Consider the following 27,426-nt stretch of genomic DNA (forward strand, 5'->3'; position numbering starts at 1 on the left):
CTTCCTTCCTTCCTTCCTTCCTTCCTTCCTTCCTTCCTTCCTTCCTTCCCTCCCTCCCTCCCTCCTTCTTCCTTCCTTCCTTCCTTCCTTCCTTCCTTCCTTCCTTCCACTCTTCCTTCCATCTTTCCTTCATCCCTTCCTTCTCTCCCTGTCTTTCTTTCCCTCCCTCTCTCCCCTCTCCTATCCTCCTTCCTGCTCCCTCTCTGTCCTTTTCTTCCTTTTTTATAATTCTTGCTCCACATTTTATGGTTTGAATAGCACTTCTCCTGGTGCACATCAAAGCAAGACAGACATTGAGTCGTTCTTTCCACCTGCCATCTGTTAATATGAGAACATCATCTCAAGGCTTGTTCTTGCTAAACAGCCTCTTGTGTAGCCTGTCACATTTTCCCCCCACGAATTTCAGCTCAATCTGAGATTTAGACTTTGTGACAACTTTCCTAAAGTCCTTTTCTACTCCTGCATATCCATCCTTGGCTCTGTGTTTCCCTGTTAATCTTCTGGGCTGGGGTGTGATAGAGAAATATCACCAGGATATTTGGAAGGAAGGGGTTTTGAAAAATAACGTTTGCTAACACTCTGAATGTGCAAAGAGTCCTAGCAAATGGTAGCTGGAAGGAGAATTTGGTGATCAGAAGGTAACTGGTCATCTGCCTTCAGGAGAGCATTTGAGGGGTGGGAATGGAAGTGAGACCGTGAGGATTCAGGAGCTGGTGAGAAGCGATGCAGCTGAGTATAGAATTGTCTTTCAATAATACAGAGAGAAGGACATCAGGTAGAAGATATGGAAGACAGAGGTATTGAGTATAGAGATAAAAAATGAATAAACCAAATATTTTCCACGCGAAAAAAAATAAAATTATAAAGTAGCTGTTGATTCTGTGTTAATATATCTTCTGACTCCATGTTTCATTGACAACACCTTCAAAGTGAACAATATTGATGGGATGTCCCATTTCTTTCTTGACCATTCCCAAATCTGAGGACGTTTCATGGAAAGAGAACTGGGGTTGGGCAGCAGCAAGCTGGGCACTCTCTCTCGCTCTGTCCTGGTATGTAATTTTGGACAAGTTCCCTTAAGTTTCCATATCAGCAAAATAGGGCATAATATAATATCAAGTTTACACTCTATCTTTTTGCACTGCTGTGGAAAAACAAAGACAGGGTAGTGTAGAGTTAAGCTTAATGGAAGAGGAAGAAGGTGAAAAAGTAGATATGAGTCCTCTATCGATTACTGCATGATTCAGTGGGCTCTTGGAAAGAAGCACCCCTGTTGGGTAACGAGTACTATAGCGTGGTCTTGCCCAGTTCCCGTGTTCTTTTTGTGGACCACTCTTCCCATCGGGGTTCTACACACAGCGCAAAGTTCTCATCCACCAGGCAGCACCGCCATGTGCCTCGGGGGAGCACAAGGCAAGTCTCAAGCACCACAGCTGTGCCAACTGAGAGTCTGAGCTGATCATATTTTGCGTGCCCAAATGTTTCATTAAAAAAGAGAAAAACCATTCATGGCCACACGACTACACTTTCATTTCTGAAGTTCTACTTAGGTGAAGTGGAATAGGCTTAGGTTCATACTTCTGTTGGGCAGCGACTTGCACACACCCCCCAAAATAAAAACCAGCTTGGGAGTAGCAGATTTTACCTAGCTTTACTATCTATCAAGAGTTCTTTGCAAACCCCCTGACATCAATCCCTGCTTTTCTGTGGAATTGAAATGGGTCTCATGGGTCTCATAAAGTAGCTCTTTTCGTAAGAGCTTTGAGCCTGCATTTATGTTTTTTTACCAGATGACAAATAGGACTTCCAATCATCAGCATGCTATGAAAGGTGATCCAAAAACCACAACTCAATAAATATCCAAAAAAGAAAACAATATATACTTGCACTCTAAGAAAACTGCAAGTACAAACACGAACCAACTAGAACACCCAGGCGGGGCAAGTCGCCAGAGCTGACGCCAACTCTCTCCCTCCTGACTACCCGCTCTCTGTACCTCGCTCCACTGGTTGCCCTTGGCTTGGCCCTGCTGCCATCTTAATGCTCCTTTGCTCCCCACTCTGACACAGAGACCCCTTTTACTCAATTCTCCTATTGCAAATTTGGAGTTTTGAAAGAATCATTTTATTAAGAAATTAAGGCTTAAAAAAAGAAAAAAAAAGAAAAGAAGGAAGGAAATAGGGAAGAAAGGAAGGAAGGAGGAAGGAAGGAAGAGAATTAAAGTTTCAGAGCACACGTTTCTGATCTCAAATAAACCACAGTTTGGACATTCATTAGCTTGGTGAAGAAGTCTCTACACTGCTCTTCCTTTAGATTATTAAATTCAAGCGAATTTTTGGTCTTACAACTAAAGAAAGCATTTAGCTCATTTGCAGAACAGATGAATGGGATGTTGGAGCTCAGCAGATGCTGGCCATCCCTCATGGCCCGCCCCTTCACCTGTGCCCATGTAGAACCACGAGGCCACATTCTCTCTGGGAATGGCCTTCCGGAACTGATCTGTTTTTATATTAACCCATTTCAAAGCATGCTTAAAATAACTAGGCTTCTGTTCACAGGAAGAAAGGCATTTGCCACAGAAGCATGGTCAAAATTTATATCCTCCATTGATTTTTATCTTTAGTTTATTTGAAGTTCCAGAAGTAGCTTTTAGGCTTGGCATGCCAGTTGACCCAACTGGCTGGTGCCAACATAACTTTGCACCTTCTTGGGTAGACTCACACTAAAGGAGGAAGTTTTTAGTGATACTGGTGTTGATTACTTGATGTGGGAATCAAATTTTTACAAGGTTAGGGCTTCTGGGATTATGGACCCAGCCAGAGATTTGTTCTGTAATCTAGAACTTCGAAGGATTTGGAAGTGGGGAAAAATCAGGGCATGATTACAAGTGAAATGTGGCTTCTGGACTCCTGGATAAGGTTACAGATTAAAAAAAAAAATGTAGCACTTGCAGACAATTTAGACTTAGGAGGTCGCTATGCTCTAAAATTAGTAAAGTTCTCAGGAAGGAAGAAATATAGGTTGGCTAAATTGCTTGAGTCCTATCTTCCTTTTCTTTTCCTTCTTTTTTTCCTTTCCTTTCCTTTCCTTCTTTCCCTCCTCTCTCTCTCCCTCCCTCCTTTCTTCCTTCCTTCTTTCTTCATTTTTACCCAAAAGAATGTTATGTTATATTCGCCTAACTAGGTTGTTTGTCTACATGGTAAAACATACCTTGCTTATAAACATCTAGCAAACGAGGTCAAAAATACGAAGTTGACCTTAAATAGTAACTCTAACAGTGTCCATTAGGAATCCCACAATATTTTGCTATAACCCAAATTTTATTTTCAGTTTTGATCCTTATCGGTGGTTGTTCAAGCAACACTGACATATTATTAGAAATCTCTTTATTTGGGACAATAAAAATATTGTATGACGCAACCCTTTCTGTTGAATCTGTAAATATATTTGAACTCATTCTAATCCAGGCACAGGATCTGTGCCTTATGTGGGTCAGACTGTAACTAGGTGACTCTACCACTGAGCTCTGTTTAATAGGTAGGCACCTACTTCATTAAGCTCTGGCTACAGTTTTCCTCTCTGAGTGAGTTGGAAACATTTTATGTCATTAATTAACATTGTGCGGGCTCTGCTGGACTAAAAGAGAGATATTTTGGGGGCAAGACCAGCCCCCCTGCCCCCAGTAACCTATGTCACCTACTCTGTCCTTTCATGGTGCACTTTTCACAGTTAGAGAAAGATGTCTGTCTGTTGTAAGCCTTTACTCACTGCCACTAGAGTGTCAGCTTCTGTGGTTCTGGGACAGGGTTGGAGTCCTCATTTTTCTCTTTGGGACCTAACCAAACCCTTGTGCTCAAGATATAGAAGTGGTTAATAAGAAAATTTTATGTTCGTTTTAATAAAAATGGTGATGGCCGGCACATGGCAGGTGTGGTTTGTTGATTTGAATTTAATTCTGTGCGTCCGCATTAAAATGTGCTGATCACCACGTCAAAAACTAATGATGTATTGTATGGTGACTAACATAACATAATAAAATTAATTAAATAAATAAATAAATAAATAAAAAAAATGTGCTGTTAGGAAGCATGTGGAATTGGATGCCTGGTCCTTTGCATTCTCACGGCCTTCTTGTCCGACTCTGGGTTTGGAAGGCTTTGCGAAGCGCATGCAAAATGCAAGACAGCAGACACTCCTGTACTTCGGCAATCTGCTTTCCTGGAATTCTTTGCTCCCCAGCATCTTGCATAAATAAACACTCTTTCCCACAGTATTTGTTTTCTTCCTGCTGAAACCTTTGTGCGGGCTCTGTCTTTCCTCGGGCACAAAGAAAACAAAACCGTTTCCGGGGAAGGAAATGTTGTGCTCTCTGATGTGATGTATTGCTTTCTTTACCAAAAGCCTTTATGGAATACTGGTGTCTAGGAGTAGAGGTGTCCACAGTAACAATGCCAGTCCCAGGATATTTTCTGGCGGGAGCCCTTGCAAAACAATCCCTGAATGATAAGACATTGTTAAGAAAAATAATAAAGGTGAAGGGCCCACCATCAGTACAGCCCAATATGTTGGTAAGGGTTAGAGGCATCTTCAGAATCTTTAGAGACTGGGGTGCTTAGATTATGCGTAGAATAGGGCAAATTAAACAACAGCTGGGAAGGAAGGAGTAATTCAGTAGAACTGGGGGGAAAGGAATGGTGAATTTGGCAGAAGGTGGTAGAATACCAGGAAGGAGTACCTTCACGTTTAATGCATTTGCTGCCAAACCCTTGTGATCAAATGGAAATGATTAAGAGAAAAAATTTACTGTTGGTTTTAGAAGACGTTACATGAACAATTCATAACCTCTGAAATGCAGCTAGTTAGACCTGGCCATCTAAATGCAACAAGGACAGATCCGTGTTGGTCTGTCAGTTATTGGCTCCTCAATAATATTGTCTGTAAAGTCCAGAATATGGGATTCTGTTGTCTGTGAAAGGATTAGAAAAACATCCTTTTGGTATCTTAGTGATGAGCACTTGTGAATGTAATCCAACACAGTTCACCTTATACTGGATTTCTCAACGTATTAAGCAATATGTTGCTCTTATGTAGTTCTTAGATGGCATCCCTTTCTCTCCCCGGTTGGGATTAATTGCTCCTTCTTTTGAGCGTATGTAGGATTTATTTGAAGCCCTATTTTAATATTCATGACATTTTTGTTCTTTTCCTGGTAGATGCTCATGTGTCTGCCTCCCACACTAAACCCAAAGTTCAGAAGGCTCTTTCTCTTCATCTTGGTACATCAAACAGCAAGCATGGTGCTGAGGATATATAGGATTTACTAGGGTAAGTCTGCAAAATTAAATAAGTGGTTAACAGAATTTAGCAAGGATATTTCAATGAGACCGGTGGCTCACCTGAATGATGGGGCTGTGGGAGATTTAAATGGAAGGGTATACAGATGGAGCGTGATGTACTTCAAATATTTTAATTTTTCAGTTAAGTGGAAGCAAATTGAAAGGAAACTGTGTTAGGGCCACATAAAGAGAAATGCTTCGCATAAGCACAGACAAGAGAAAGTTTCACCATGTTCTGCTGCTCTCATGAGATGATAGCCAACTGAAGTGTTTGCAGAAGATGTCAATGTTTTCCGTTTGTATCAGCGATGTCTGGGGATGTCACAGATAGGTCTTGGGGCCTGGGCTTCCAGACTTGTTCCTCAGATGTAACTTTGAGGAATATGCAGGATGCTGCCTGACATTACTCCACACTGGACTGATTAAATGCAAACATCGCGTCCATGCATTTTAACAAAAAAGGGGCTTCGTTAAATACTCTGACAGATGAAAAGCAAAGGACTCAGAACCACTCTTCCTGCATGGGGTTTCATGTTGGAGAAAGCTCGTTTTCCTCACACTGCAGAGCAAGGGTAAGGAAGGGCTTTTGGCCAGGAGCTAGAAATAGCTTCGTCACCTGGACCTCACCGAGCTGGACATAATAATAACGGTGCCTGCTCTCAATGGCTCTCGTCCGGCCGAGGCTCTTGTCTTCCATGGTTTTTTTGTTGTTTGAGTGAAACTCTTACACTGAGCTTTAGCTCACATTTCTAATTTGGGAAAGGGTGTGTTTTCTGCCTCACAGTGCTTTCCCATAAGCCCTCAATTTCCACTTCCTGGCAATAGAATAGTTCTCATTGCCACAGCAAATGTGATCGGTCTTTTTAAAGGACGCCATAATTGATGGCCTTGCTGCAATGGCTGAGAATTAAGGCGAGCAGAGTTGAAAGACCCACGAGAAAATAACTGTCTCTGCCTGCTGATTTCTAGGATTTAGGAGACCAGTGTGAGGTTGACCCTCCCGCAATGTCTGATTGTGTTGGGTAGTAACATCCGTGCGACTCTTCCCCTAAGGCTCTGCGGCCCTGCTGAAGGCGCGGCACAGAGTCTGGCAGTTGGGGAACCTGGCCTAGAGAATAAAAGCCCTTCTCCTCGGCGGTAGCGCCCGCCAGGCCGGCTGTCCAGTGGTGCGAGCCGGTAGGTGACTGCGGGGCTGCCACTCACCTCTCAGCCTCTTCAGTCTCTGCTCCCGCCTTCTCCTCCGCACCACCAGCAGGAGCACAAACAGCAGCAAGACCCCCACCAGGATGCAGGAGATGGTCACGAGCATCTTGAGCCCCTCGTTGGTCGTCAGGCCTTCTTCGCTTTGGACAACTGACTTAATGAGTGGAGGGATTGTACCTGAAAGCAGGGCCATGGTGTTAGATGACTATTAATGAAGACAGCATGGCGGAGGGTTTAGGGATGATGGTTACAAGAGGCGCACTGTGTGATCCAAGGGTGTCCAGGGTGATGAGAAATGAAAGGTGTTCTTTGCCTAGGTCCTGGCTCGTTGATTTACTTTCTCACGCCCCTCCTCTGCCCAACTTGCCACTTACTTGACAAAACATCAAATCAGGATTTGCACAAAGGCTGAAGCCCATTTCTTTGAAAGGGACTTCATTTTGCAATGTACTGCTAGGTGCAGGCACTTGAAAGCACAATGTCCAGGCTAGGTGCTTAAAAAAGCCACATGCATTTCGCTGGAATTGTCACCCATAGTACCACTGCTTGAAAACCTGCACATCAAAGGAGGAACAATAGGTCTGGCCAGTAGACAGGAGTCTGCAGGGAGACTGTACCAGATATACTGACTTAAAGAAGCTTAGCGTCCCTTTTGGTTTGGTGATTCACCTGCTTTTTATCTACTTTAGAAACTCTCATTTTAGGGTATAAGAGCTGCAGACAACTTTTCAAAGACGCAGCATCTGAGTCTCCAAAGCAAGCTCCTTAGTGATCAGACATTATTATACAGCGTTAGGAAATTCAGATTATTTAGAATTATAAGGAAACACCTAAGTAGACTGAACTCTGAGCTACTTGAAGCTGCTTACTAGGCAGAGGCTGAATGCAACAGGTGCAGAGTTTCAAACATACATCTGCACTTTACGGGGCATGCATTTTGGCACCTTCCATTACATAAGATGCTCCATCCCACTGTATTTTCCATGTAAAACAAGGGCCAGGAAGTCAATTGTTTAGGAAAAATAATGCAAAAATAATGCAGTTTCCTCCTGAGCAAAAGTGGTCTTTATCCTGCACTTAGTAAGTAGAGCAAGATATTTGAATCCTAGTCGCCTATGTTAACAGCCCAGGTCAAGTAAAGGGCTCTTCCAAATGCGCCATATTTTCAGCTGGAAACCCACGTCTGCAGATGCTCAGAACCCACGTAAGAAGATGCAGGGGAAGCTGGTCTGCAAAACTAAGGCAGCACAGGCACACGTGCAAACGTTTGGCTAAGGAAATGGCAGAAGAAAGAGTCAAATACAGACATGGAAGAATCTGAGATCTGACTGGTATAGGTGTGAGGCTAACTGTCAGTGTTTGTTTCTCCCCAAATGAAAGGGAAATCTTCAGCCAGATAGGACAAAAGAGATATTAAAGCTCTATATCCACGAGATCGGTTCAAAGAAATCCACGATCCTTTTCAAGGAAAATGTAAAAACGTAATTTTATTTCCTAGTGTAATAAAGTTATTTCAGATTTCAGGAATTTAAATGTAGCTCACAGAACTTTTGCATGATTATAATCTAAGATCCTGGATAAAATGAGAGCATCTTTTTTTTTTTTTTTTTTTAAGAAGACAAGCATTTAAATTCTGCAGAGTGCTCTCCAAGTTTGAATCACAGTTTCAAATTCTGCTTGCGAGTCGTTTCTAATTAAAAGATTAGCATGACCATATCACCAATGTGCACACTGAAGCCCACGCTCTGACATCTACATTATACAGAAACTTCGTGACAGCATGTGATTATCGTAAGTCACTTCATGTAAGCCAATAAGCTAAAGTAAGAAATATGCTTACTGCCCAAATGTGTACCTGCTGGCAGAGGACTTTGGGGAACTCTTAAATGCAAAGTAAAGTGTTTGGTAAGTCAAAGTCCTTTATTCTGTAAGGTCAAAGAATTAAACCCTGTTGGAGGAGAAAGCCAGTAGGAAGGGCTGCTCTGCCTGTGGGTGGTGTTTTGGGATGGGACACCCTTGAATGACGTCACTTGTAACTGAGGCCTAGAAAGTTAGTCTGCTCGGATTCAGACTTTCCGGGCTAGGCTATCCAACTCTGTGGTCTGACCTGGTCAGTGGCGTTGGCCAGAAAGCTTGGAGGGGTGGGGGAGGATGCTAAGCCAGGAGCTCCCAACATCCTGATGAACTGTGGCAGGTTTTACCTTGTGACTGAGCACCTAACTCAATCACTGCTTTTCCCTGAGTGAAAGTCACTGCAAAGCTGCAGAAATCAGCACCAACATGCTGCTATTTAAGACTTTCTGAAGTTCCCTAACCTCTTAACGATCATCCCACTATCTTTCAGCTTCACTGGGTTGGGCATTTGTTCAGATATCAATCAATGGCCTTTGATACTAGTTGTAGGAAAAAAAAGTATAAAAATTTCTATTGTTTATTTTTGGTTGACTAAACCTCACAAGATACCCCTCCTGGTTTTCAGAAAATCCAAGCAAATTGCACATGTGTGGAAGGGAGGGGCAGGGTGGGGCACACGCTAACATCCTGTGATATTATATTACTTTCATCAGTGCCTGCATTTCTGATCAGGGACTACCAGAAGCTCCTGTACCATGAAGACTGTTTCTGCACATGCAGTCTAAGGGCTAAATGAGAGCAAAGACGGAGTTATGTGGGTTGGGATGGGGTGGGGGACGGGTGGGGAGACAACAAAAGCAGTGTTAGCACACAGTCATCGACAAATGCACAGAACCACGTGTTTGGTAAGGGAAGGTAAAGAATCCTTCAGCCCGAAGAGAAATCACTACTGCACCATGATTCCCTAAGGAGATTCCCAGTGGCCCTCGGACCCTTATTTCTGGAGCAGAGCCACGGTCCCGTGAACACAGTGAACTAGGGAGCCCCACAGGGAGCCAGCTGAATGACCCCGAAGCCTAAAGGGATCTGAGGGCACTGGTCACTCTGTGCCCAGGATGAATGTTGGATGGGAACGGGACAGTAAGCACATGCACGTGTGGGAGGGCCATAAAGCCAGCCAGCTTACTGCCATCATAGTTGAGCGTGGCGAAGTTGGCCTGCTTCTCCGCACAGCCGGCACTGTTGCACACCCTCATCTGCAGCTCATACCACGTGGCTTCTTGCAGGTCGTATAGGATGTAGGACTTGGAGAGAGAGGTCCGCTGAGCTGTGGTCCACACCGTGGTCCCAAAGGGTCTGTACTCCAGTGTGAAGGAGGTGATAGGACAGCCGCCGTCATTCCAGCCGATGAGGTTCAACCTCACGCGTGTGGTGTTGATGCTGGCGAAGAGTTCTTGCTCTTTCGAGAACTGGGGCTCTGTGGGAGAATGCACGGTGGGGATCAGCTCATGGGATACACGAACGCCGGCCATAAGCGTCGTCATGCATTAGCCCTTGGCTGCCTTCCCCACCTGGGTGAGGAGCTCAGTCCAAGTCTGGGTCATAGACCAGTCCCAATTTGTCCACTATTATAGGGACCTGTGGACCAATGGGCTGTCTCCAACCACAGTAACCTAAGTATGAGAGGGAAAATTGGGTGGGTAGAGGTTATTGTTGTGTATGTCAGAGCTCCTGAAGAACGGTGCTATTTTCATGTATGTGTTTCCTTGAGTGATTCTGAAGGAACCCGTACTGTGTGCTGAGCTGACCCATTTCCATTCTTGTGTGGATGGACCTGACCCAAGAGAAGTCTAGTTGGATTTTGGAAGTACCAGCGGGTGTCTCTTACGATCCAAGCACTTCTTACTGGAACCCAGGGACCTAATGGATATATTTCTGCATAAATCAATCCCTCATCCTCTGAGCCCTTGCTGCATCTTAACCAAAACTCAGGTGCCCGATCCAAGCAGCACATTTGCCTTCCCATTTCTCGCTCTTTTGCTGTCCAGTGTGGCCCTGTGCACCAGATGAGGGTCAGATATGAGGGGAAGCTCCAAAGACCCTCTCTTCACTGCCTCCCCTACACTTCTGTGCCACTGTACCCCTCCCCTTACTGGTGGCCCCAGACTGCAATTTCACCGCCGAGCGCCATTTCCACCCCCCAGGGGGCTCCTCTCCTCAAAGGTTCATGTTTCAGATTAAAAAACCAATTCACACTAAAGGTCAGCAGTCTACCCCAATCACTTCCCACCTGAAAAGTGGGGCCTTGGAGGCAATGGGAAAGTTATGGATAGAGGGGGCATAGGGTGATGGAGGGGGAAGGTCATGCTAGAAGGTGAGAGGGTAAATGACATATTTCATGGCGACCCAGCCGGGGCACGTGATGTTGGCCCTGAAGCCCTTGGTTTGCAAATGACGCTCTTCTTTTTCACTGCAAATGAGGTAATGAGGTAAGAGAACCAGGATATTGTGTGAAGACCAGCCATCTCTCTCATTACACTGCAACACGCCCAAACCCGTTTTGGGAATAACAAAGTTCAAACTCACAGACAAGTGTGCAGATATATGACGCATCATCTGTGATTGCAATCCCCCATTCAATCTGGAAAGCAGAGGAAATACAGACAGCAGAAGACACACATACCTTTCCCCAATGTTTTCGCTTCTATGATTTCACTGATGCGTCCCGGTCCCACTCCATTTTGGGCAGTAAGAGTGAACTTATACCAAGTACCACACTTCAGATTTTCCAGGCGGTAAGAACGTTCACTGGGGCTGATTGGAAAACTTCCCCACTGTTCACTGTTATCCTCGGAGTATTGCAATATGTATCCTACAGAACACAAGAAATGTTCAAAAGAGCCTTATTTCCTTTCTACTAGGGCTGGTGGATGTTGGCATTTTGTATGGGATGAGAATTCTCATCATTCATGCATCTTTGGAAGAGAACATCTGAAGTCTTCCTGATGAACCAGGAAATTGAACCCAGGCTGGGAGGAGTGCTGTGATGATGTTCTCATTAGTATTTAGGCCGTGCCAGACATTACTATGGTGTCTCGTTAATGGGTGTGGTGAAATAAAACCACTTTCTCCCCATTTCCTTTTAAAAGGTGTAGCAGGTAGCAGAGGATGGACACTAAGTCTCTAGAAATTTGCCCTCAGGACATACGTGCCTGAATCCTTGGGTATCAGCATGGTCTGAGCTGAATTTTTTTTTTTTTTTGAGCTGAATTATTTTTTAAGAGAACCAAAGCTCTGGAAAAGGGATACGTTGTCAAGGGGGTAGGAATCTCTTCAACCATACCCTACCCAGTCCACAATCACTAAGGAAATAGCTCTAAATCCTGTAGCCATCCCAACATTTCAATGTTCACCAGGTTTCTCCTTAGTCTGAAAAATCCCTCCAAAAATTCATTTCTGTACATGATCACTATCATCTGGACTTCCATGACCACGAACATCAACTGTCCCTTTCTTGAGTGCTCACCAGGTGCCAAGCACTGTCCTCAGCCTGCTATGTTCAGTACCTCATGTAATTCTAGGACATAGTGATTATTATCTCCATGGTGCAGAGCAAGACACTGAGGTCCGGGGGTGGGGGGGATGACCATTCGAGGGTCCTGTAAGTCAGTAAGATTCAAACCCCAACTGCAGAATCTGAAGCCAGATCTCCTGGCCCTTGTGATCACTGAGACATTCCCCCTTGTTATGGCTGCCATCCCTGTTACCCCAGCCATTTCGGCAAACCGAGCCTACTTTCTCTATTCCCCTTCTCTTCCACATTCACACCCAGGGGGCCCAGGACCAGTCTGCCTGGTACATGTTGTCCTCACGCTGGTGGACTGCTATCTCCCCTCTGGCCCATGGGCTCCATTTTTAACACAGGCAAAGCACCTCTCAACTCCGCGCTACAGAAGCTCCGAGGCCCACACTGGCAGCATCAAGTGTTTTGCAGACCTCTCACACGGAGGTCACCTGTCCTTGATTCTTCTGTGGTCAGGAACCCCATCTTCCCTACTCTTTGCTCCTTTCCTCCCCTCTAGCCCTCTGCTGCCTTGGGGTCCCTCCTCCTTTCGGAGCCTCATTTTCTCTTTCAGTATCCTTGATCTGCACCCCTCAAAGCTCCTGCGTTATCTGACAGCTGGGCGAGGGATCTGGGTACCCCATGCTCCCACTGTCATTACCTGGCTTCCACTCCAACTCTGCCCAAACCACCTCTCTGCTGCCCTGAACATCATGGGGAGAACACTTTCCTTCTAATGTCCACCACCTGAATTGCATCTGGGAAGCTCTTGTAATCCTTGGCAACAGGAGCCCCCATGCCAATGACTTTGGCTACCAATGCATTTCAGGGACCCCCAGTTGCCTTTGCTTGGAAACTCTTCATCACCAAAATTGGCTTCACTTTCAAGACCTTCTGCTCTGACGATTCCTGTACCACCTCTCCCAGGCTCTCACACTTACAGAACCCAAACTCGACTTCATTTGAGCCTTGAGTCCTAGAGTCCCTTGAACTCTTCCCTCGATGCTCCATTTTTTTTTTCCCATAACAGTGTTCTCTAACCAGCCTAGAACCTTCTGTAGACCATTTCCACCAGGAGCCTATTTTCACTCACTCCTCTGACTCTTGGCCACTCTTGTTCTGCCAGTCAGCAGCTCTGGTAAACGGTGTTTCAGTCTTCCTTCCAGGTGTCTGGCCCCACTTGACAAGGTCATGAGACTGTGAAATTGTGACCACCACAATTTGGGATATTTATATGCAGATGGGGCCTCACTCCCTCTTGGCAATTACTTTGTTGGTCTATTAATGACTCCCTGTGCATTTCACATGGTAGCTGTTACAAATCTTCCCCATACTCTTCAAACATACAAACACAACCTTACCCCAATCAGCTTACGATTTAAAAAAAAAAAAAATCTAACTTTTTTCTTTTCCAAAAAAAAAAAGGAAGATCCTCCCTTTCTCTCAGTGGAGTGCTGATAAATGTTTAACAACTGGCTGTTCAAAGAAAAAAATAAAGCCCTGACCAGTAGCATTTCTGGTTTTTGGGGTGTGTAATGATTCTCAGCCTGGGTGCAATCGCTGGGTATAATGTGAGGAAGAGATAGGACAGCTTGGTCTCATGAACTGGAAGGAGCTGGCTCCCGGGCACTACTGGCTTCACTCTGAAATGACCCCCTATTTCCAGTTGTCTGCTCACCCTCCTCACTCAGAAGAAGGGATGTCCTCTGTCTTTGGAAGTCCCCTCCTGTGTGCTCTAGGACCTCTAGGTTCTCTTTCTTTCCCTTGGCCACAGCTTGCTCAGAATGATGTTTCCCCAACCATACTCAGGCTAGAATTATCACACTATATCATTCCTCAGGACAGACTTCCTTTATTCTTTTCTGCTACGGACTCAGTGCAAAAGCTTTGTGCAGATAGATCATTTCCTATCTAAACTCTAGGTTCTCCATCTTTTTGTGCTTTATAAATTGGAACAATAACTGTTTAATTACTAATTAAGTTAAATTAGTAATTACTAATTACTTTAATGAATGATTGCATACAGGAGTGAATGAATGATGGAGTGTTGACAACATGGGGAAGAAACAGTAGGCAGAATCTTGGGGGAGAGATTACCAAATTCTTTCTTTTCTGCCTTCATTAATCTTTCACTCAGATTGGAGGCATAATGGTAAGTTTGTGAATGGAATGCCTTGGATGAATGATGGGTTTCAGTCAATACCATAGAAATAGGTGTGTGGCTTGCTGTTTAGGTGGTGGGAGAATTAATTATAACTAACACACAACCATTACTTGATGGATATGTGTCATTTATCAGCCTGGGGCTAGTGACAGTCAACTACTGTGGCCAACCTATTGCTCTTACCTCTGATGGAACTGCCCCCATTGTCCCCAGGGAGCCATGAGAGTGTAATGGAAGAAGATGTCGTTTTGGACACCGTAAGCCGAGGCTGATCAGGTGGAACTAGACAGGAAACAGTTTTTAGAAAACAAGAATTAGTTTTTCACACCTTTAATCTGCTTGAACAGCCATTTACCAAATCATTTTTAACAGCCATTTATTAAATAAGTGTTTTAGGTTGCCAAAATATGCAATTCACTTCTGTCAAAATGTCTATTTAGTTGATGTCCTTGGTTAAAGAGATAGAGCAGAGTGAATCTATTATTTAACAAAAATTCAACCACATTTCTACTTGGGTTTATATCTAACTCATTTCCTCACTCATTCCTTGAATTTCTGAGTCGTTCATCACTGATTGAAATCTTCTTTAAACTTACTAAAGATGCTCACAGTACTCTGAATTTCAGCCATGATCCAAGTGAGAAAGATAAATGGCATCCACTCAGCTGTTCTGTTCCCAGGGATGAGATGGGGGAGGGAAGAGTGGGGGAGGGGATATTGGTTGAGGGAAGAGTGGGGGAGGGAGAAGGGGGAGGGGAGAGTGGCTAGTGGGAAAAAGAATTGCAAAAATTTCCACTTTTTTTAGCTACTCCCCCAAGATGCAACACACACACACACACACACGCACACGCACACGCACACGCACACGCACACACGCTCAGTTCTGGAAATCAAAGGTGTGCCACTGAGTGGCTGTACATGAACTTGCACACATTCATACAAGGTTTGAAGAATACATACTTCTAACCAATGGGCCTCAATATTATTTTGGATCAGCACCGAGGACAGAACATTGAAGAAATTCAGGATCAGGTTATCCAAATTATAAAGAAACTTCCCATAAAATGTCCATCTCTTTTCCTCTGAGAGAGGCCCATATATATTAACCCAAAGGCGTGAAAACCTGACCCGGCTACTTAGAGTCACGATATCATGTCCATCTTCTGAAACACCATGGAATTCTATAGACTCCAATTTACTTGAAATTTCAGACCAATTTTGCATTATTTTTTTAAAATATGATTGTTCTCCTCCTCTTCCCTCCCACTGAGGACAATACTGATTTTATTTTTACTCGCTGTGATTTACTAATGTGACAACACTTAAGTCCCAAGAAGCATACCCTTCGGTTATTCTACCCAAACCTGAACCCAGTCAGTGGCCATTTGGGATTTTACACATGATTTTAATTTAACTATCTTGAATTTGTCACATACTTTTTGTGCTTGATATCAAGAAAAACCACATATGCTGTATGAAAAACCGAACTAAATATTATAGCAATACCCTTAGAGTTTCAGTTCGTGATCTTTTAACGTACATCGCATATAAAAGTTTAATTAGTAGATGAAAGAACTCAATTCAAACTTATTTTTGGTCTGTGGTTTTTGGGTTCCACTTACACATATGTAAACTGTGCAATTAGTGAAAGTTATCAAGGACTTTCTCAGTCTCATTATTCTTGACTAGGTTCTCTCTATGCAAAAATAAAAATAGCGTCATCTTTGAGATTATGAGTGTTTTTATTTTCTTTGATTTGCTGCATTACATTTTCCAAAATGAACAATTAGCTCTTTAGAAAGGCTGATTTTTAAGTTTGTTCAATTTTACTCTTTGCATATAGGCATACATAGTAAATATGTCATAAAAAGAGTCCTCAAACTTTGTACCTTGTACTTGCAAATTTAAAATAATTTCATCTGATCCCCAGTTGTTATTGGCGATGCAGCTGTAATAGCCGGAATCTTCCGCCTTCACTGTGCGGATAATGAAGCTTCCGTTGCTGAAGATGCTCCTCCGCCCATCAATCGTTACTAAGCTGGGTGTCCCGTTACTACCTCACAGGAAAAAAAGGGCACAGATTAAAGAAATTACAATCCAAATTAGCTGAGGCTGGGGAAAAGCATAAAGACTCTCTCTGAGGTCAACAACATACTTGGAACTAAATTGTGATTACACGACAAAAACAATCAAATAGCTGAATTTCATTCTTTGTAGAGCATGCTATGTGGAGGTTAGATCTGTGCCAAGGGCTGGGATTCTGGCTCTCACATATGTCAATGTATGCCACATCCTGAATGGGCCTCTCCTTCCTCCACTATGTAGGCACGAGCCACCTCCTCTTGGGAATTCCTTTTGGGGTAGAAATGCCATTTTGACCCAATCACATAGGGACAACTAAATGTGGCAGCCTCTTGTGGACTTACTTAGATTTACAGTTGTTAATGATTTTGACCCCAAAAGAGTCAACTGTGGTCTCTCAAGAGGGTCATGTGTTGGTCTTAGAACAAAAGAGTTCCTTCCCCATTATAACCGCCACCATGGTGGCAACTGTCCAGCCATCCCCACGTCAGGCAGAATGGCTCTTGACCCTGGGAGCTAATTTATTTCCTTGGGTTAACTGATTTTAAAAGACGAGAAAAGTGGTCCCTGGACCAAGACCATTATTTCAATAGTTTATGTCTTTTAAGTGCTTTTGTTTAAAATAGGCACTCTTCTGAATCCATTTTATATCAAATCTCCATGCTCATTAGTGAATTGTCAGCTCTTTATTTATATCCTGATTTTGTCTTCTGAACATAGAGAAAGCACTTAGAAAAGTTACAGGATAGAATACATCTCACCCACTTTCTGCCTCCTATCTTGGCTGCTATTATTTTAATAATTACTATTGAGTACGGAAAACCAGATTTTATATTAACTAAGTCCTAATGCATTCCGTCTCTTAAAGTCATTTCTCAGAGCATTTGAAGTAGGGTTAGTTGGGCTATTATCTTGGAAGGAGAAAGACAGGGTGCCAGGTCTCCTATGATGTTGGGCATGATCATCTCAGTAATACAGGAAATTTATCTGAAAAAGTACAGAGATTATTGGATTGGTTAGACTATTTTCCTTGCAAGCATTCTGTTATGAATGTAAAGGCTCTGAATTTACAGAAGATAGAGGCCACACACCAGACCCTTTTAGCACTAAAGCCAAGATTCCATCCCCCGCCCCACCTCCTCTCCCATCTCAGAAGAGCTGGTGTTTTCCTGGTATTTTCATGAGTGGCAATGCATACAGCATTAGACCACCAGATCCAACCTGGTATGTCTGATGTAACCTCTTACAGTTTCGCTAAGGGCATACATTAGGTTACTGGTTACCTGTCTTTCATCCATTTTACTGCAGGTGAAGGGTCCCCAACAGCTTTACAAGGCAAGGCGATGTCCTTCATCCATGGAGTAGTCACTGTGCCACTGAAGGTCAGGATTCGTGCTGGAGCTGGAGCACCAAACACAGCAGAAGACCAATCACGGCACAGCCTCATTGACATAAAAGCCAAAATGACCTTCCCCCATATAGTGACACCCCCCCCCCAAAAGGGTGAATGCTGCACAGCTGATTAATGATACCCCTGCCAACACTATTCTCTGGTATCAGGAGATGTATAAGGGATTTTTTGGTGCCAAACTGTGGAAAGAGCCAAGATGCCCTTCAACAGACGAATGGATAAAGAAGATGTGGTCCAATAGATACAATGGAATATTACTCGGCCATCAGAAAGGATGAACACCCAACTTTTGCATCAACATGGATGCGACTGGAGGAGATGATGCTAAGTGAAATAAGTCAAGCAGAGAAAGGCTATTATCATATGGTTTCACTTATTTGTGGAACATAAGGAATAGCAGGGAGGACATTAGGAGAAGGAAGGGAAAAATGAAGGGGGGGAATCAGAAGGAGAGACGAACCATGAGAGACTATGGACTCTGAGAAACAAACCGAGGGTTCTAGAGGGGAGGGGGGTGGGGGATGGCTTAGCCCGGTGATGGGTATTAAGGAGGGCATGTACTGCATGGAGCCCTGGGTGTCATACAAAAACAATGGATTGTGGATCACCACATCAAAAACTGATGATGTATTGTATGGTGACTAACATAACATAATAAAATAAAATTAGAAAAAAAGAACATACAAATAGCTGAAAATCCCTATGGTAGCGTTTTCCCCCTCTATTGACTAAACATGAGGAGCCCAAATTAAATATCTGGGTCTTCATAAACCCAGCAGCCCCAAGCTGTGTTTTCTATGAGCCCAATTATTTGTCACAGCCCTTTATTAAACAATTTATCTCAACACCAAAAACTGCACATTAAAATACACTTTTAATAACTGAGAGAATAGACAATACAAGGCATAAAGTGCTAAAAGAAGGACGAGTAACACGGGGCAACTTCTATTTATCAATTTTGTGGTACGTTCCTGACTTTATTGTGTCATCTTGATCTTCAGCACAAACATTAAGGAAAATGAATGCTTTCTGAGCAGCTTCTCTTGAAGAACAACAGTTTGCTTGGGACAGTGATTCAGATGCTCCAACAGGAACATTGGCCAGAGGCATCTGGCACCAGCACAGTCCTGAAGTAGCAGGAGTAGAGAGGAAAAAGCCCAAGTGGACCTACACGAGCAGGGACCTCCTTGAAGACTCAGGAGCCCAGCACGGACAGGTTCTTAGTGTTACCTTCTTGAGGGAGATACAGAAGCTGACATCAAGACCCCAGTCTTCCAGAGGCAAAACAACGTGCCCCGTCTTAGCCATACACTGGGATACTGTCTTCAAGGACGATCCCTCTGGAAGCTCAACCAGGCCAGATGCAAAGTCATGGAAGCTACATATGAAAGGTGGCCCCAATCTGATTCTGGACCCATAAGGATGGGACCGATGTTGGGACCCTGAATCATCTGGGGCTTGAGGGTTTGGACTGGCCAATGGGCATGGGAGCAGACTCCCCAGGAAAGTGCTGGAATTTCATGAAAGATGGAGCCAAGTCATTACAGAGGCTTCCTGGCCTAGAACACAAACCTTGGTCATTAAGGTCTACCATACAACTCCTATTTTCATTGTTCTGAGTGTTGTGGGCCAGAGCTGAGACAGGGATGAAATGCCATTGGGTTCAGAAGCTGGGCCCATTTTGTGCAGCAAGAATTACAGCAAACTTTTCCTTCTTGGAGCAGGGTCTTCAGAGATGGTTCATGGATGGCAAAGACCACTTTCTCAGTAACTGACCTTTTTGATTTCTCATCATAACAAAAATATCCTGGTCAGGGAGCATCGGATTTCTGGCATTGGTGGTTTGGCACCTTCCATTTCAAACCCTTCAGACCATCCTTTTATATGATGAGGAATGTTTTCCAGCAAAACTGGGATGATTAGGGAACCCAGCTAAAGTTAAGGGCTTTCAAGCCTTTTAACATCTCCCTCCCTACCATAAGAAACACATAACACATTGAATCCCAGAAGCTACACACATGGTGGGGGTTGTGTGTGAGTGAAGACAAAGTGACTCAAATTAATATTTACCATGTTTCATTTTTTTCAAGTCAGTCCGGACTATTTGACTCTATTCCATTTTCGTACTTTAATATGCTGGCTATAACCCTTAAATCCAATTCCAGGACTTATGAATAATTTCCCATCTGCATTTTGAGAAATATAGTCCAGAACCACTTCATCTTGAAGCCCAACACACCCAGTTTATAGAATTAATGCCCATTTGTGGCACAGGAATTTAGAGTCCTTGTCCGAAATTCCAAGACTAAGCGATAGAACCCGCCAGATCTGGTTTTTAAACAAGAGCAGGCAAGAGAATCATCTAGAATCTCTGTTAGAAGTGCAGATTCCTAGGCTGACCTGTGACTCGGTGAATCTTTGGTGGATTCAGGGAGTCTGTCTTTTAACAAGCACCTCAAATGATTCTGAGAAACTGCTGTCCGTTTGCAACCTGGACATCCCTTCTGGATCCTGCGCTGCCCTCAGCCCTGTGGCGGTGCTCTCTGTCAACCCTGAGATTGGTTAGACTATAGTCTAATACTATAGACTAATAGTCTAACCGATCCAACCCTGGGCTCCTTCGGGATGGTGTTCCTCCAGGACTGGGTTCATGACTCCATTCTGCCACTTCATTCACTAAACAGCAGTCTTCTCTGTGACCCTAACTCTGGATTTTGGACTCCACTACCTGCTGACAGATTTGCCATTGCTGTTGCCTGTGCCGATCTCCCAGCAACTGCAGGATGACTTGAACCTGTCTCCTTGGGCTGCCGGTGGCCTCATCTCTCCAGATTGCACCTTTCAGCCTTCGTTGTTTGCCAGTGTCTGAGGCTTCTGGGTAGAGCCTTTCGGCTGGAACATCTCCTCCAAGCCTGAGCCCTTCCCTAGCTCAGCCCCTTTCCAGAAAACCCATCTGGATTAACCCTAGCTCTGGGTGAACCCCACTTAAGCATGAGAAGCTGAACATTTCTGGAGAAATCCATACAATGGAAATTTAGGACCCACCATAGATTTACAATCACCGACCTCAACAGGACTGTCCACTTTCCCTGCCAGTCTTACTGTTTTGTTAGGAAGTTCCTTCCCACTTCTCTGCAGTGATGATTTCCAACTGTCCTTCCTCTTCTCAAGCTCCTGATCTTTTCTCCTCCACCCCCCAAATTGCCTAATACTTGGTAGAGGAAATAGAAGACACAGGCTGGGAACTCTGCATTTCCTGTCACCAAACCTATAAACCCACTTGTGTTTCTTCCTCTAAGCCGCAGTCCTGTGGCCCTGCTCTTCCTCCCAGATTATCACCTCCCCCCTCTCCACTTGGGTCTTCCATTGTCATGCAAACATTCTCTTCTGGCTGACATATTAACCCATGGCAAAACCAGAGCCTTTCTTCGCATGAGACCCACCCTCGCTCCAGCTTGTCTTTCTTGTGCCTTCTTCCAGGTGATGTGTGTTTAGAGAACTTTCTGCAAAGTAGATCTGCTTCCTCACCTCCCAGCCACTCGGTCCCCTCATCCGCTCCCATCCCCATGACGTTGCTCGCAAGAAGGTCCGCGAGGTCCCCTGAGTGGCCAACCCCAGGGCACTTCTAGTCCTGTTTCCCTTGACCTCCCAGCATCTGCTGCCATGGCAGACCACTCCTTCTTTTCCAAAACATCTCTGTTGAATTCTTGGCCTTGCCTTCCTGGTTTTTCTCCTGTCTCTCTGGCCTGACCCTTTCCTCTCTGGCAGCCCTTATGCCTCTACCTCTGCAGAGCGAGCTGATGTTCTGCAGAACTACTCCTGGGCCTAGGGCTACTCCTGGACCTGACTCTGTCTTCCAGGTAGGTTCTTCCCATCCCAGGTATGGGGGTGTCTGGGTGCTGAACCCTCTCCAAATCTGACTTCTGCCAGATGTCTCTTGAGAAAAAGGACTTTCCCAACTGCCTGCCTGACACTGAACACACAGAAGTAGAGAGGAGGCAAAGCAATTACTAATCCTGCATCTCATGTGGCTGGTTTCCTTTATCCCATGGTACAGTCCTTATGCCCATTGATAATCACTGTTTTCTAATGTGAGAGTGTGTGTTGGAGGTGGCTGGATATCATAATTGAAGAGTCCAATAGACAAAAAAAAAAAAAATCCATGATTTTATTTTCCTTACCAACAATGTATTTACTTTCTATCTGCAGTTGTGTTCAAAATGGGACAAGATTCTCTTTTTCCCCTCACTATTTCATTCTTTTTCTTAGCTATCACATTAATAAGATGTTATCAAGAGCTCTTCAAGGTAAAATTGGAATCTTGGAATGTTCTCTTACATTCTCTTTTAGGCACCTAGCAGCCTTGTTAGTAATAAATTGCCAACGTGGTGTAGTCCAAAATCAGGGCGTATCTCCTGCTGGCCTGGAATTGTGATGTTAGTACATTTACTCATGCAAACTGCTAATTTAGTGGTACCCTAAACACTGGGTGGTAGCAATTATCAGAAGTAGAATAAGAATATTCTGTGCCTATATGTGCTTTTTAGGACCGGTATAACATCTCAATGTGTAGATTCTATATTCATTTTTAGGAACTTTTATTCTTTGGTGACTCTGACTTCCCACTGTTAATTAAAGTCTTTGTTTATAGTATTCTAGCAATAGAAGAAGAGCTAAATATTTTCTTATATTTATAAATTTCCAAATTCCATATTTTCTCTTTAAGAAGTTTGATGCTTGCTTCTGATGAAAGTAGGACTTCGCTGGTAAGTTGCTATGTAGTGATTTTCACCTACCCAAGGGGTGAGGGCGGGCTCCTCATCCTTACTTTCCTTAAGACACTTTGAGTTGTAAAAACCACTAACCCTTAGCAATGTGTTCACTTCTAGGGGGATTCTTTTCTGATTTGCACAAAAGCCCAGTGCCAGCTAGCAGCAACCTTATTTCTTAAGCTGAAATGTGAAAGCACGTGATGTTCTGATTTTCTGGTGATTTTTAGGGCATTGTAAGCTTTATTTCTGGTAGAGTAAGGATTTAAAAACAGTCCAGTGAGAGTGGGAAATGAGGTCTTTACTACAGGGGCGCACCTTTAGCTAATGGCTCCACCATGATGATCTCACTGCTGTTGCCTCTCCCAGCTGAAGTCACGGCTACCACCCACACGCTGTACTGACGGTTCCGACTCAGGTTGGGAATTCTGTAGGAAAATGAGTCAGGAGAGGCTTCAAACTCGCTGATCACCTGTGAGAGGAGACATAAATGTTCCCACATTCAAGGAGGCAAATGGTACACATGGATTTCCTAAAAGCATGGTTATTAACATGTTATCTATCATAAGAAACAAGAGCTACTGCTAATCTTTTTCTAAAAGACTGGAATATATGGTATCAATATTGACATCTCATATATACATGTAGACAGCTTACATTTCTCTATGCAGCAGCTTTCACAGCTACCAAGGAAATTATTTCAAATTTCAAACCATTGAAATTATGGGTCTTAGCACATCTGTTTTCCTCTGAGATAGAGTAACAGACACAGATTGGAAGAGGGTCCTAAGTGGCTATTCAGCAGAGCAGATTTGTGCAGGCATGGGAGGAAACTGGCAGAAACTAGGGAAGGAACCACCTGAATGGATTGGAGGTCACAGTGCCCAGCATTTACACAGGGCTGGGAATAGTCCCTGTTCTACCAGGCAGATTGGAAGACCTCAAGATTCACTGGGCATTGGATACAGTGCATCAGGGTCTTACCTTGGTGGTGGGGAATAATTAGGCCTAGATTGAACACCACACTGGTATTGCCTAACAAATACTAAAAGCAAAATTCATATAGATGAAATTGTCATGAAGTAACTTAACTGCATCCCAGACCAAAAGTCAGAATATTTACAGGAGTAAAAATATTTGGTACTCAATAAAGTAAAATTCATAATGTTGTACACCCAATAAAATTTTTTCAGTATGAATGACCCAAATATCCATCAATGGGTGAATGGATAAACAAAATATGTTGAATAAATACCAAAGAGTGTTATTCAACAATAGAAAGAAATGAAGTACTAACACATGTTAACTTGGATAAATCTTGAAAATATTATACTAAGTGAAAGAATCCAATCACAAAATATTACATACTTATCCTTCCCTTTTTATGAAATTTCCAGAATAGGCAAATCCAGGGAGACAGAAAGTAGATTAGTGGTTGCCAGGGGTAGGGTAGGTTTGGGAAAGAATGGGGAATGACTGCTACGGGGTATAAAATTTATTTTGGGGATGATGTGTGAATGTTCTAAAATTAGATAATGGTTGGGGTTGTGTAATTCTGTGAATATACTAAAAGCCATGGAATTGCACACTTTAAAAGCATTGACTTTTATGGTATGTGAATTATATCTCAAAAAAGCTGTTAGAAAAAAATTAGGAATGCAAAAAAATAGAGAAACATTTCTTCAGAAAGAAAATATAATTCAGTCAATTCTCATTGACACATAATTGACACAGATATTAAATTTAGCAGAAATGAGCATTGTAACAGTTATTATACTTGTATTATAGCTGTATTTTAACTATAGATGTTCAAGAATTCAAATGGATACATGAATGATATAAAAAGAGTCAGGTTAAACTTGAGATGGATTTACAATATGTGAAATGAAAGATACACTGGATTAGATTAATAGTAGATTAGATTTGCAGAAAAAAAGGTCACTGAACTTGAAGATATATCAATATATGAAACAAAGAGAAAAGAGGATAAAAACTTAACAAAGCTTTAGTGAGCTATGGGACAAGATTGAGCAGCCTAACACACATATAATTGGAATCACTAGAGGAGAGAAAGGAGGCACAACAGAAAAATGTTTGATGAAATAGTGGCTGAAATTTTTCCACATTTGATGAAAACTATAAACACAGACAGCCAAGAATCTCAATGAACTCCAGCCACAAAAATATGAAGAAAACCATACCAAGGCTCAAAACCAGTGACAGAAATTTTAAAAGTAGTCAGAGAAAGGACATGTTATATGTGGAGGAACAGAAATAAGGATGTCAGCAGACTTCTTGTCAAAAACAATTCAAGTGCTAGTGAATGTGTCCCCAAAATCCGTACACTGAAACCTAATCCCCAAGGTGATGGTATTAGGAGGTGCGGCCTTTGGGAGGTGATTAGGTCATGGGATTAGCGCCCTTATAAAAGAGACCCCAGAGAGCTCCCTTGCTCCCTTTCACCATGTGAGGACACAATGAGAAATCTGCAAGGCAGAAGCGGTCCCTCACTACAGTCCCACCAGGATGGCACCATGATCTCAGATATCCAGCCCCAGAACTGTGAGAAATAAATCTCTGTTACTTTTGAGCCACCCAATCTATGGTAGTTTTGTTATAGCAGTCTGAGCTGACTAAGACACCAAGTAAGAAGACAGTGGAACAACATTTTTAAAGCACTGAAAGAAAAAAAAGGCAACCTAGAATTCTACACTCAACAAATAAATATTTTAAAACTAAAGAGAAATACTTTTTAAAAATATAAAAAGCTTACAGAATTAATCATCAGTAGACCCCACACTATAAGAAATGTTAAAGAAAGTCCTTCAGTCAGAAGGAAAATGATACCAGATAGAGATATAAATGTACACAAAGGAATATAAAGTACCAGAAATGGTAACTGTAAAGGCAAATATATGGTTTTTATTACTATTTAATTCTCATAAAGATCATTAATAATCAAAAGATAATGATGTAGTGTGGGGTTTATAACATATAAAAGTAAAATGTATTATAACAATTGCACAAATATTGAAAAGGGAAAAAACAGAGGCATACTATTATAAGGTCCTTATATGTACAGTGTATAATATCACTAGAAAGTAGAAAGCGATAAGTTAAATGTATATGCTTTTAATCCTAAAGAAATCACTGAAATTAAAGACACAGAGGTAGTGAAAAGAAGGGCCATATGCACCCCAACGTTCACAGCAGCAATGTCTGCAATAGCCAAACTGTGGAAAGAACCAAAATGCCCTTCAACAGATGAATGGATAAAGAAGATGTGGTCCATATATACAATGGAATACGACTCAGCCATCAGAAAGGATGAACACCCAACTTTTACATCCACATGGATGGGACCGGAGGAGATGATGCTAAGTGAAATAAGTCAAGCAGAGAAAGTCAATTATCATATGGTTTCACTTATTTGTGGAACATAAGGAACAGCATGGAGGACATTAGGAGAAGGAAGGGAAAAATGAAGGGAGGAAAATCGGAGGGGGGAGATGAACCATGAGAGACGATGGACTCTGAGAAACAAACTGAGGGTTTTAGAGGGGAGGGGGGTGGGGGGACGGGTTGGCCCAGTGATGGGTATGAAGGAGGGCACGTACTGCATGGAGCCCTGGGGGTTACACGCAAACAATGGATCGTGGATCACCACATCAAAAACTGATGATGTATTGTATGGTGACTAACATAACAGAATAAAATTAAAAAAAACAAAATAAAGAGTAAAATAAAGCTAATGAGCCAGCCAAATAAATAAAATGGAGTTATAAAAAAAATGTTCAATTAATCCAAAGGAGGCAAAAAAAAAAAAAGTAGAAAGGAAACAAATGGGACAATACAAAACCAAGTGGCAAGATTATAGATTTAAACTTATATCAATATATCAATAATTATATTCAGGGTAAGTGATCTAAAATCCTAAGTAACAGCAGCGATGGTAAGAATGGCTATAAAGGCCATACACAATTATATCCTGCCTATAATAAATTTTTTTCAAATATTTCCGAAATATTTCAAATAACTGCCTAATTAACAAAATGCTAAATTGTGTTCATGTTCTAGTGTTTTGTGGAAGGTAGAACACAAAAGTGATGAAATTGGACATTTAGCTAAGATTTCTAAGTGAAGTACTGTGGTTTCTCCTGACTGCTTATGGTAAAATGCAAAAAGAGAGAAATGAGTTGAAGAAGAAATTGTTAAGTAAAGAGGAACCAGAACTTAAAAAATTGGGAAATTCTCAGCCTATCCATTGCAAAAACAGGAGAAAGTGTGTTGCGGATGAGAACATTAAGGGTGTGGGCCAGCAGCCATGTGATAAGGAGATTGGCACAGACGTGAGCCATGGACTGAATCAGCTAAGATGGCAGGAACACTGCCCGTTTGCACTGAGATGGGATAGAGTTGAAGAGGGCTGTCTGAGTTCTTCGATTCTACAAGACAGGATGATTGAGCTATTTGACCCCGAACTTGTGCTGTTCTTCAAGGAAAGGGAAGAATGGCTCTGAAGGATATTCGGAGATCATCAGGGTCACTGCCTTGGTTTCAACAGGCCAGACAACCTCCACCTAAAACCCTGAGGAGAGGACCTCCCAGAGCTGAGGTGGGGAGACCCCTGCCTGGCAGAGCCCTGGGGGTTCTACTCTGCCCTGCAGAACTGCAAAATGGATAAAGCCTCTGTAGAGAGCTGCAGTGTGGGCATAGCCCCACTGAGTAGTCAGGGAGACATTGTAATCCTCGGAAGTTTTGAGGGTAGAGCACTGAACCAAAGAGGATTATTCCTGTGCCTTAAGATCCAGTGGGATTTGCCTTGCTAAATTTTGGACTTACATGGGAGCCTAATCCTTCCTTCTTTCCTATTTCTTCCTTTTGGAATGGGAATATCTACCCTATGTGTGTCCCACCCTTGTATTTTGGAAGCATATAACTTTTGTGATTTCACAGGTTCACAGCTGGAGAGGATTTTGCCTCTGGATGAATGTACATGGACTCTGACCCATACCTGATTCGGCTGGTATGTAGACAAGACTTTG

The 27,426-nt window shown here is 42.9% G+C and overlaps 1 protein-coding gene and 1 long non-coding RNA gene across 2 annotated transcripts in view; one reads left to right on the forward strand and one right to left on the reverse strand.

Annotated features, from left to right (window-relative positions):
- DSCAM (DS cell adhesion molecule) overlaps nt 1–27,426 on the reverse strand; it is an 822,687-nt gene that overhangs the window by 39,934 nt on the left and 755,327 nt on the right. The window contains exons 21-27 of the mRNA XM_073887019.1: nt 22,700–22,853; nt 17,485–17,602; nt 16,009–16,172; nt 14,303–14,401; nt 11,077–11,265; nt 9,580–9,870; nt 6,540–6,716 (exon numbers count right to left, since the gene is read on the reverse strand). Of these exons, the coding sequence (XP_073743120.1) occupies nt 6,540–6,716; nt 9,580–9,870; nt 11,077–11,265; nt 14,303–14,401; nt 16,009–16,172; nt 17,485–17,602; nt 22,700–22,853 (1,192 nt within the window). The remainder of the gene's footprint in view (nt 1–6,539; nt 6,717–9,579; nt 9,871–11,076; nt 11,266–14,302; nt 14,402–16,008; nt 16,173–17,484; nt 17,603–22,699; nt 22,854–27,426) is intronic.
- Nucleotides 1–27,426, forward strand: part of LOC141371514 (uncharacterized) — a 53,189-nt gene that overhangs the window by 12,028 nt on the left and 13,735 nt on the right. Inside the window, exon 2 of the long non-coding RNA XR_012376512.1 lies at nt 27,338–27,407. This is a non-coding gene — a long non-coding RNA (uncharacterized lncRNA). The remainder of the gene's footprint in view (nt 1–27,337; nt 27,408–27,426) is intronic.

The sequence above is a fragment of the Callorhinus ursinus genome, unplaced genomic scaffold (genome assembly GCF_003265705.2).
Source record: "Callorhinus ursinus isolate GAN/ISIS: 27379988/994484 unplaced genomic scaffold, GSC_fseal_2.0 scaffold75, whole genome shotgun sequence".
Lineage (NCBI taxonomy): Eukaryota > Metazoa > Chordata > Mammalia > Carnivora > Otariidae > Callorhinus > Callorhinus ursinus.